The 12,208-nt window shown below is 42.5% G+C and overlaps 1 protein-coding gene across 1 annotated transcript in view; it reads right to left on the minus strand.

Annotated features, from left to right (window-relative positions):
• Nucleotides 1-424: 424 nt before the first annotated feature.
• LOC139264146 (alpha-2,8-sialyltransferase 8F-like) overlaps nt 425-12,208 on the minus strand; it is a 102,921-nt gene continuing 91,137 nt past the window's right edge. The window contains exons 5-7 of the mRNA XM_070880232.1: nt 8,220-8,332; nt 5,046-5,135; nt 425-2,520 (exon numbers count right to left, since the gene is read on the minus strand). Of these exons, the coding sequence (XP_070736333.1) occupies nt 2,061-2,520; nt 5,046-5,135; nt 8,220-8,332 (663 nt within the window). The 3' untranslated portion in view covers nt 425-2,060. The remainder of the gene's footprint in view (nt 2,521-5,045; nt 5,136-8,219; nt 8,333-12,208) is intronic.

Consider the following 12,208-nt stretch of genomic DNA (forward strand, 5'->3'; position numbering starts at 1 on the left):
GAATCTATAGAGACTCAGCACAAGCTATTATTCACCGTTTTCCTGGGGGGGTTCCGCTGGGATTCCTTCCAGAGATATGGCAGGAGATTGGTGGGATACTGGGGGAATTTTGGGGCCAATGTCATTGAGGAGTGACACTAAAGGAGAAAACCAAGAATGGAACATTGAAGTAACAACGCAAGGTGGGGGAAATGCAATTTCTAGGAATGTGTTGGCTACCCTGTGTCAGCTCGGAATAGGACCAGGCGAGAGTGATCCCATGGATCTGGACCACGGAAAATTCTCCAATTTGCACAGTCCAGAGTTGTATTGATGCACTGGGATTATTATGCACATTGTCCTGATGCAATTACATTAAATTTTGTCTTTTCACACTTTTAGTGAGAATATTAGGTCCATATACAAGATAATATAAAACATAGGCTTCAAATAACTTGGAATTTAATGTTTACATATACCTCACCAAGGTCTGCTAAAACCAACAATAAATTAGCACCTTCTTAATTACCATTTTATAATATTTACAATTCTTTTCATTTTAACATTAAACACCAAGATCAAATTGTTCAGTAACCAAATATATGATCACCTTTTCATTTCATTTGTTTGGGCATCACAATCCAATGTCCCTCACTCCATCCAGTTGGTTCTGCTCACTCCATAAAACCATAGTAGCAGAAGGTTACATTGCAGAAACATAGAAACATAGAAAATAGGTGCATGAGTAGGCCATTCGGCCCTTCGAGCCTGCACCGCCATTCAATAAGATCATGGCTGATCATTCCCTCAGTACCCCATTCCTGCTTTCTCTCCATACCCCTTTAGCAGTAAGGGCCATATCTAACTCCCTCTTGAATATATCCAATGAACTGGCATCATCAACTCTCTGCGGCAGGGAATTCCACAGGTTAACAACTCTCTGAGTGAAGAAGTTTCTCTTCATCTCAGTCTTAAATGGCCTACCCCTTATCCTAAGACTATATCCCCTGGTTCTGGACTTCCCCAACATCGGAAACATTCTTCCCGCATCTAACTTTTCCAGTCCCTGAGACAAGTTAGCCATTCGGCACATTTCATTTGCTAGAACAATCCGAAACGAATCCCATGCTTGGGTTCTCTCCATAGCTGTACCAGAATGTTACCAGGGCACCAACAGTTAAATTATGAGGAGAGATTACATAAACTAGGCTTGTTTTCCCTGGAATATAGAAGATGACTTGATTGAAATTTTTAGGATTTGAGAGGAATTGTTACGGTAGATAAAAAACCTTTTCTGCTGGTGGGGAAGCCTGGGACAAGGGAACATAACCTTAAAATCAGAGTCAGGCCAGCCAGAAGAGGTTAGGAAATACTCCGTCACACAAAGGGTGCTAGAAGTGTGGAACTCTCTCACACAAAAAGCAGTAGATGTTAGCTCAAATAATAATTATAAATCTGAGATCAATAGATTTTGCTAGACAAAGGTATTAAGGGATATGGAGCCAAGGTGGATGGATGTAGCTGGGAAGTATCAGGCTGGGGGAGGTGTCAAGAGTCTCCACCTCGGAAACAGAAGGCTCTCAGTGGTCCCATTTATAAGGGGCTGCATTTAATTAAAAAATAAAATTTGGTTTCTCTTCAGGAACTCAGAACACGATAACAGCCTTGAACCCCCAGATGTGCCCCACATTCAAAGGTATTGACAAGATATGTCTCACTAGGCGTATCTCTGGTTACCCAATGCCAGGTCCCTTAACATAGTGAGTCCATGCCCCCAGCCGTGACCCTGTTTAATCCTTGTTTATGGCTCCAAAAGACTATTGTGGAATTCAGCCGTAAGGCAGAGACTCAGCATATCTGGGTCCTGGCCTCATTTGTGGCCTTTCTCACATCCTTCCCGACATCAGTGAAAACTGAATCAGCATCTCAAGCCTCGTCTCACCGGAATCATCCAAAAACACTCTCCACAATTATCACCACAATAACACAATTTATAACATGCATCAATTAATAAAAATACATTTTGTACTATGATTCACAAACTAATAAAGTTTGTCTCCTGCAGTATATCAATCGTATATTTATTCACATTTATCGGTGTGCAGTTTCACAATGCCTTTCATGTGAAGCTGCAGAAGTTTGTAGAATTCATTCGGCATTGAGTGAATTTTACCTGGCATCATATTGTCATAGTAATGATGGTGGAACTGGTTTCCATGCACATCTTTAGAGAAGGGCCAGAATCCATACACCCATACTTCCTCACACAGCTCCATTGCTGCGCTTAATATAATGAAACCGCTAGAAAGACGTTTCTCTTTAACACCTTTACCTTTCCAGAATGGACTGACAGTTTTCATGTATGATGGATTTAAAAATATTGCCTTCTGTTTCATTCCAAAATCTTGCAGAGTGTAAGAAACTTTAAATGAAGGTGACGTGTTAATTGAATAAGAAAATGCAGGCAGCAGAATAAATGCATTTTTATAGGCAGATATATAGTCCACAAAAGGTTTTCTCCTTAAATTCAGACTTTGGTACCTGTAAAATAAACAATATTCTTTACATTTAGACCCTGAAATTCAGGGATTCTATCAGGGCCGGTTTGGATTGTGGTTGGGGTCCGGCAGCACCAGGCGAGGGCCGTGGGCAGCTGGGCCAGGATCGTGGGCAGGTGGGGTGGGCTCATGGCTGGGCGGGGCCGATGTCACAGGTGAGGTAGGACTGGGATTCTGGTCGGTAGGGGGTGGCAACATTCCCAACTTTATACTCCTCACACAGAGAAGGCCGTGGAGCTCATTGGGAGACACTTTGCTCTTGACATAGGAGAAGGCGAGGCTGGCTGCATATGGCCAGTACCAGACTGAAAACAAGCACTGTCACTTTGGCATCTCTGTAAAGGACCATATAGACACAGCGTTCCACTCTGTTCCCTATCTCCATAATCCCAACAAGTAATACTTTTAGTTTCTATTTTCCTTTCCTCCAGATCCACCACAACATCGGAGGCATTATTTTCAAGGGTATCGATACTGATGCAGTAGCTGGCAGGTGAGGTTGAGATGACAGCAGCGATCTGTCAATGGTGAGAGAGGTTATTCCAAGGATGTGACAGTGTATAGAAAGTTTACTCCAAACACTTCCAACCTGCATAAAGCTCAAATGTGTCTTCCAAGGCTACAGATTCGAAGATTAGAAAGTGAACATCTATGAAATGGTAGCATTTATACCATATTTGCAGCAGTCAACTGTTCAGAAGAATGGAATCTGATGGAACACCCGACCTACTTATCTGACGTGATCCCTCAGCGCTGTGAACTTCGTGAAAGGGATGAAAAAATGGTAAGTGTTGGGCAAATGGTGTTTAATTGGCTTTTAACTATAATCTAAATTACCTCCCCCACTGCTTGGTGTCGGGTCTGTTGAGCACTGACAGACCTGACACATGGGAAACACGAGTGCAGGTGGTGTTGACAGTGGGCTCCCAACTCACTGTCAATATTTCTATTATAACACCTGTCCAGTCTTCGATCCCCCCCTCTCAGCGCTGGTAAAATTCCGGCCTACATGCCAAACAAGCCACAAACCAAATAAGTAGATCAGGGTCAAAGAGAGGTCAGAAGGGTAGGTAGAAGACCTGCACCATTGTTACTCGACCCCAAAGTGGAAAATCCCACCCAATACCTTCAGGAGGCAAAGGCTGAAGAGAAAATTGGAAAAGGAAAATTGCTGAAAATGAAGCGATATCTCAGCGGCAAAGCATACCTTATGCTCACTTCTTCTCACACAGACCTTCTTTTCTCCTATCCTATCTTCTTCCCATTTTCTGTCTCTGCAGTGTCAGCTGTGGCTCAGTGGGTAGCCCTCTCCCCTCTGAGTCAGACAATTTGTGGGCTTAAGTCCCACTCCAGGGATTTGAGCTCAAAAATCTAGGCTGACACTCCAGTGCAGTACTGAGGGAGCACTGTGCTGTCGGAGGTGACATCTTTCAGATGAGTCATAAAACCGAGGCCCTGCCTGTTATCTCAGGTGAACATAAAAGATCCCATGGCACTATTTTGAAGAAGAGCAGGGGAGTTTTCCCCGGTGTCCTTACCAATATTTATCCATGAATCAACATAACAAAAATAGATTATCTGGTCATTATCATATTGCTGTGTGTGGCAGCTTGCTGTGCGCAAATTCCTACATTACAACAGTAACAACACTCCAAAAAGTACTTCATTGGCAATAAAGCGCTTTGAGACACCCGGTTGTCATGAAAGGCACTATATAAATGCAAGTTTTTCTTTTACTCTCTCCTATTTCTGGTTTGTTATTAAATACAAATAGACCTGGGGGCACTTGTGCATGAAACACAAAAGGTTAGTATGTAGGTACAGCAAGTGATCAGGAAGGCCAATGGAATCTTGGCCTTTATTCCAAAGGGGATGGAGTATAAAAGCAGGAAAGTCTTGCTACAGTTATACAGAGTATTGGGAAGACCACACCTGGAATACTGCGTGCAGTTTTGGTTTCCATATTTACAAAAGGATATACTTGCTTTGGAGGCAGTTCAGAGAAGGTTCACGAGGTTGATTCCAGAGATGAGGGGGTTGACTTATGAGGAAAGGTTGAGTAGTTTGGGCCTCTACTCATTGGAATTCAGAAGAATGAGAGGTAACCTTATCGAAACATATAAGATTATGAGGGGGCTTGAAGAGATGGATGCAGAGAGGATGTTTCCACTGATAGAGGAGACTGGAGCTCGGGGGCATAATCTTAGAATAAGGGGCCGCCCATGTAAAATTGAGATGAGGAGAAATTTATTCTCTCAGAGGGTTGTAAATCTGTGGAATTCGCAGACTCAGAGAGCTGTGGAAGTTGGGACATTGAATAAATTTAAGACAGAAATAGACAGTTTCTTAAACGATAAGGCAATAAGGGGTTATGGGGAGCAGGCAGGGAAATGGACCTGAGTCCATGATCAGATCAGCCGTGATCTTATTAAATGGCGGATCAGGCTCGAGGAGCCATATGGCCTACTCCTGTTCCTATTTCTTATATTCTTATGTTCTTATAATTACCTCCTTGAAATGATACTTGGATTGGCTGTCACAATATCTGTTTTCATTCCCACATCATCCATATAATCCATGATAGGGGGAAGATTACACCTGTAATAATTAAGTAAACAATTATATTGTCTTTTTAAACTAATAATGTATAACATGAATATATCACTACTGTGACAGACATCAGTGCAAGGCAGTAAATGACCAGAACAAATTCGAAAGCACACCTTGTTCATCAGATCAGTAAAGATAACTCATGTAGATCACTATTACAATTATTCTACAATAAACTAACATTGTTGGATATTAAAATCATCATCATCATTCACATCACCCCACCACTTTAATCCTTAGATTGCAACACGTGGAGGCAGTTTCCAACCTGTAGTGTCATTTCAATGCCTGCCTCTCTTCCGCGGCTACGTATGCGCCCGGGTGTCCCTGGAGATGGAGCACGTGATGTCCACCGATACGCTCGATGCCTTCCGCGACTGGTCGATAACGGAAGGACTGGAGTGCATCATCACAAACGGGAACAACATTTTAATTTGATTTATGAAGGTTTCTTCAAAAGATTTTTTTGTTATTTTACAGGCTTTTTGGTTGCTGACTTAAGTATAAAAGCAGGGAAGTCCTGCTACAAATGCATAGGGTATTGGCGAGACCACACCTAGAGTATTGCGTACAGTTTTAGTCTCCTTATTTAAGGAGGCAGTTCAGAGAAGGTTCACGAGGTTGATTCCTGAGATGAAGGGGTTGATTTATGAAGAAAGGTTGAGCAGGTTGGGCCTATACTCATTGGAGTTTAGAAGAACGAGAGATGATCTTATTGAAACATATCAGATACTGAGGGAGCTTGACAAGGTAGATGCAGAGAGGATGTTTCCTCTTGTGGGGGACTCTAGAACTAGAGGGCATAGTTTAAGAATAAGGAGTCGCCCATTCAGAACTGAGATGAGGAGGAATTTCTTCTCTCAGAGGGTCGTTAATCTGTGGAATTCTCTGCCCCAGAGAGCTGTGGAGGCTGGGTCATTGAATATATTTAAGGTGGAGAAGGACAGTTTTTTGAATGATACAGGAGTGAAAGGTTATGGTGTGCAGGCAGTGAAGTGGAGCTGAGCCCAAGATCAGATCAGCCATGATCTTATTAAATGGCGGAGCAGGCTCGAGGGGCCAAATGGCCTACTCCTGCTCCTATTTCTTATGTTCTTATGTTCTAATTGCCAGTATTTAAAAAGAGTTGGAGTGTCACCTCCAGGGCACCAATGGTTTCAGAGAAGCCCTCAGCACCTGGCTGTCCTCTGACAAGTGTTGTTCTTTCATTATCACATGTATATTCTCTCTTATTTATATATTCCCTTTCAGATTACTATTCTCCCAAGGACATGTTCCCTTAATATCTTGATTTAACAAATTATTCGACTGATTCACTAGCACTTTTAATGCCCTGTTTCACACATTCTTGAGCACAACATCTTAGGGTAAATTTTGCATGGTCTTATACCACCAAAAGAACTTGCACGCAGCCAGTGCATGTCAGAAGATCATAGGTGTTTTGCAACGAATGCTGGTTACATCTAAGGCCCTGCCAGTGGTGCAAATTTTAACCTTTCATATCGCATTTATTTTGTTAATCCGCTTGCAGTGATTCTGCAATGTTCTGAGGCTGTTGATGATGTATTCTATTTACATGGGTGATTACAGAGCATCAGTAATAACACCTAATGGACTGTGTGTTATTGGAGGCATGAGGATAGGATCATGGCACCGGAGGGACTGGAGTGCATCATTACCTTGGGAAATAGAATTCTAATTTAATTTGTGAAGTTTCCTTTTAATTTTGGTTAATTTACAGTCTTTATTGGTTATGCACTTTAAGAAAGGGGCATATGCTTACCTCTAAATTTGATGATGGTAATTCCCATCTACCAGTGCTATAAGAAGAGTAAACATAAGATCATACCATGTTCCTTAATTTTATCAACAAGCCTCCTATACACCACCTGGCTATAGTTACCTGGTTTATTCATTTCTCCCTTTTGAACAATGATGTTTCATTCGCAATCCTTCAATGCTCTGGAATAACTTCCATATCTAAAGATTTTTGGCAGAATATCGGCAGAACATATTTTTTCTCGGACTTCCCTTAGTATTCTGGAATGCATGTCATGAGGACCTGGTGCCTTTTTCACTTTAAGTTCTAGCAATGTTTTCAGTAATACTTCCTGATCTATTGTTATCCTATCTAATTGCTCACATCTTCCTCTTCTACCCATTCATTAATATTACTCGGTCTTCTGTGAAAGCAAAGGCATAGCACTCATCTGCTATCTCTGTCATCCCTTCATTCTCCAAAAGAAGAGTTCCTTTTTCATTTCCAATTGGCCCTAACTTTTCTTTAATTCTTCTTTTATTTATTTTTGTTTGTAAAATCCTTTATTATTTCCCCTTTATATTAGCTTTTTTAATACCTTCTCTTGGCCTTTCTAATCACTGTGTTTGCTTCCCCTCTCTAGTTTCTATATTTGGATTGCTTTTGTTTTGAATTATTGGCCCTAGATTTGTCACATGCCTCTTTTTAAAGTCGCATTTTAATTTCTGTACTCATTCAAGGAACTCCCACTTTTACCTCTTGTCTGAATATGTCTAGTCTGGACCTAATTATCTCCTGTATGAACATTCTTTATGCAATTAGCATCTTATTAGCAATGTTTTTTTCCAAATTATCTGGGCTAGTTCTCTTTTTATCTCATTGCAATTAGCTTTTTTTCAAGTACCTTTATATTTCACTGTTTCCTCATCTTTTCCATTTTTACATCCAACCTAATTATGCTACCATCATTGTTTCCTGGGTGCTCCCCTACTCTTACATTACCTATTATCATAAGCCTTGTGGCCGAAGTCAAGCGAGTGGTCGGTGTGAGAATGGTAATATAAATGAGAATCACTGAAACATTTCCTTCAACTTCACTCTATTTATATTTTAACTCTGACTAAACCAGCATATCACTGAAGAAATAGTGGGTTATATACATACCTCTGGCCAGCAGCTAAAAAGATTGTTGCAATGATAGCACCTTACAGGATGAATATTTAAAAAAAGATTTTACCTGCGTCTGGTATTCCCCTCACATTTATTAGCAGGAACAACCAGAGACATACTCCTGCAGCTGCTTTGGTTCATACCTGAATACAAAGTCAGCCTGATTTATTTCCATTCCACAGCTGCTGTTAGTTAGAACTCCTCCATTTCCAACAACAGAGCAACGTTTAAATACATGGTCTTTGAAAGGATCTGTCTAAAAAAAAATAAACAATATGCAATTACCATCACTATTACAATTCAGAAGTTCCTATAATTATACAAAAATCAGTTTTTAATCTACACCTAATCAAATAAATAGAATTACTTTAAAGTATATTTAGATAAGGAGATACTCAATGTGGAAATAGTAACAAAATGATTGTTTTTGTGCTTGGTTCCAAAGTGCATTTCAGAGCCAAAAAGAAAAGTTAACAGGACAAGGAATTCAATCTTACACTCACAGATTATATGAATGCTGTCAGTTCAAAATAGTTGTTTGTTTGACAAGTATTTTGGAATATTAATGCTTCCTTTTCCTCAACTAAGTTGGTAAGATCAGCCAGTTGCTGCATGAATCAGTGCTATTGGCATTTTTGCAGAGGGTGTGGTCCACCCAATATCCAGCAATTAACAGAGGTGGAGGAATGTGCGGCAGCCCTGGTGGGTGCCCACAATGGAACAGCTACCTGTGGTAGTGCTGATTCAACAACTTCAGCTGAGGGTAAGTCCTGCAAAATCCCCAGGCTGTGTTGGGGTCATATAATGTAATGTTGGGGTCATGTAATGTAATGTCATGTAGTGTCTGTGGATTTGGGTTAGGGTAATTTCATGTAGTGCCTCTCGACGACATATAATACAGTAGTGGTGGTCCTTCAAATAAGCCTGCGCGATGTGACCATAGTCATGTCAGCCTACCCCCTCCCCTGCTGCTAAGCATTCATGTTATTTTCTATTTCCAGATGAGGAGTCGCATGTGCACCATCCCACCATGGAAGCCTCCACCTCCGCCTCATCCTGTCATACATGGGTCGACGAGGACGAGGTCGATGAGGAGGAAGAAGAGGAGTGCCCAGAGGACCTTATAGAAACAGCTGTTGTGGGAGGGATTGATGTTAGAGTCAGTGGTGGTGGAGGTGGAGGAGGAGTTGATGGTGGAGGCAGAGGTGGGGATGGTGTGGTTGGACGAATCAGCACATATTTTAGCTGCGGCCAGCAGTCCCTCAGAGGGATTCAACTTTCATGGGTTCACCTCAGAGTCAGCGGGATCAAGTGGTGTGCAGCAATGCACCCCGAGTGTACAAGCCCGTATGCCGCCTCCACGGAGGTTGAGTCGCCAAAGCCGGTAAGCTCAGAGACAGGCAGGTGCAAACCTGGACATGGTGGGACTGTCAAGAGCGAGCGTTGATTTAGGTTGAGAACTCTTCCGGGCCCTGGGTAGTATTTCTGGCAACATCGCCACACAATCTGCCCGACAATCGGCGGACATGTCGCAGCTGATTGCGGCGGTGCGGGAAAACACCGAATCTGTCAATGCCATGTGGCAATTGATGGTCTCGGCATTTGGCACTGCATCCCCCAGTGTCACACCACCCAGACCAACAGCCCCTGAGGGTGGGGAGCTAGAACAGTCTTCTGACTCAGAGGCCGGGTCTTCCACACCCTGAGCTTCTCCAGTGGATCCACACATGTCATCGCCATTGTCTATCCCCCAACAACAGCAACGCTCCGGATACCTTGCTGCACAACTTCCTGGTCCCAACGTGGGTAGGGGTATTGGGAGGAAGCAATTGCAGGTAAAGATCGGGGGGGTGGGCGGGGTGGGGGCAGAGGTGGTGGGAATGTTGACTGCAGTTAAAATTGGTGCAAGGTGTGGGGTGTTGGTTGGTTGATTGTTTGTTGTTGTTCTTGCTGCTGTTGCTGCTGTTTTTGTTGTTGTGTTGTTATATCATTACTTTTCTTATTATTGTTAATATTCTTTCAAAAAATTTACCATTTACAAATTTGTTGAGGAGGAGAAATTATTTATTTGCTGTTAAAGTTTTCAAAATATAAAATTTTTAAAAATCTTTTTGTTCAACTTAACCATTCTTGTACTTTTAGAAAATGAGGGATAATAGTCAACATGGTTCAATAGAGTGAGCAGGCAAAGGTGAAACGTAACTCTCGCTGTTCAAGCAAAGCATTGATTTATGAGCTACTGATGTAACACTTTTGCAGTAGCGAAAGCTCCATGAGGCTTCCCCTGTGGTGTTGGGGGGGAGTGGTGGCATGGGTTCATCGCCGGGCTCCTTATCCTCCTCCTCTTCCTCCTCCTCCCCTCTCTCCTCATGTGGTCCTGGGCCCCGATTTCAAACCTCTCCTGGGCCCTGATCACATCTCTCTACAATCTCTCGCTCTCACTTTGCCCCAACCTCGTAGCTCCTGCTGTACCTGCCCACGCTCCAATCATCGACCTGGATTGTGGTGACATCCAATCCAGTTGCCCTTTTCACTGCCGTCACTCTCCTTCTCCAACAAGTGCTGTTCCCTGGAGTGGATATGTGTGCGCACTAGATCCATGCAGCAGAGCTGGTCTTCAGTCGTCTGTTTAATCCAGCCACTGGACCAAGACCTAGCTCTGTTAAGCCCGTGTGGTGGCTGGTGTGCAACAGCCACCACACATTAAAAAAAATCCACGCACAGGCATCTTCCACCCTTCAAGATTTAGTTCGGGACCAGGAATATTAGGTCCTTCATTGAAACACCTGTGAACTTTTTGATGTGGAAGCAAGTTATCCTCGATTCGAAGGACTGCCTATGATGATGATGATGAAAGTGCAGTGCCCAAAATTGGACACAATACTCTGGTTGTGGCTGAACCAGTGTTTTATAAAGGTTCATCATAACTTCCTTGTTTTTCCACTCTATTTATTAAGCCCAGGATCCTGTATGCATTTTTAACTGTTTTCTCAACCTGCCCTGCCATCTTCAATGATTTGCGTACATATACCCCAGGTCTCTCTGTTCATGCACCTCCTTTAGGATTGTACCCTTTAGTTTATTTTGCCGCTCCTCATTCTTCCGACCAAAATGCATCACTTTGCACTTTTCTGCATTAAATTTCATCTGCCACATGTCAGCCCATTTCACCAGCCTGTCTATGTCCTCTTGTAGTCTATCACTATCTTCCTCACTGTTCACTATACTTCCAAGTTTTTTGTCATCTACAAATTTTGAAATTGTGCCCTGTACACCCAAGTCCAAGTCATTAATATATGTGAAGAAAAGCAGTGGTCCTGAGACCGACCCCTGGGGAACACCACTGTATACCTTCCTCCAATCCAAAAAACAACTATTCACCTCTGCTCTGTTTCCTGTCACTTAGTCAATTTTGTTTTCGTGCTACCACTCTCCCTTTTATTCCATGGGCTTGAACTTGCTGGCAAGCCTATTATGTGGCACTTTATCAAACTCCTTTTGGAAGTCCATGTACACCATGTCAGTCACATTGCCCTCATCAACCCTCTTTGTTGACTCATCAAAAAACTTGAGCAAGTTAGTTAAACATGTTTTTAACAAATCCATGCTGGCTACCTTAATTAATCCACACTTCTCAAAGTGACTGTTAACTTTGTCCCTGATTATCGTTTCTCAAAGCTTCTCCACTACTGAGGTTAAACTGACTGGCCTGTAGTTGCTGGGTTTATCCTTACACCCTTTTTGAGATTTGCAATTCTCCAATCCCCCACCACCGTATCTAAGGAGAATTGAAGACTATGGCCAGTGCCTCCGCGATTTCCTCCTTAACTTCCCTCAACATCCTAAGGTGAATTCCATCTGGTCCTGGTGACTTACAACTTTAAATACAGACAGCCTTTCTAGTAACTCCTCTTTATCAATTTTTATCTCTTCCAGTATCTCCACTGGCCACCTCTATAATATTGCCTGTCTCCGCATCTGAAGCCCTTATCCATGCCTTTGTTACCTCTGGACTTGACTATTCCAATGCACTCTTGGCTGGCTTCCCACATTCTACCCTATGTAAACTAGAAGTGATCCAAAACTTGGCTGCCTGTGTCCTAACTTGCACCAAGTCCCGCACACCCATCCA

Source organism: Pristiophorus japonicus, chromosome 5 (assembly GCF_044704955.1).
Source record: "Pristiophorus japonicus isolate sPriJap1 chromosome 5, sPriJap1.hap1, whole genome shotgun sequence".
NCBI classification, from domain to species: Eukaryota; Metazoa; Chordata; class Chondrichthyes; family Pristiophoridae; genus Pristiophorus; species Pristiophorus japonicus.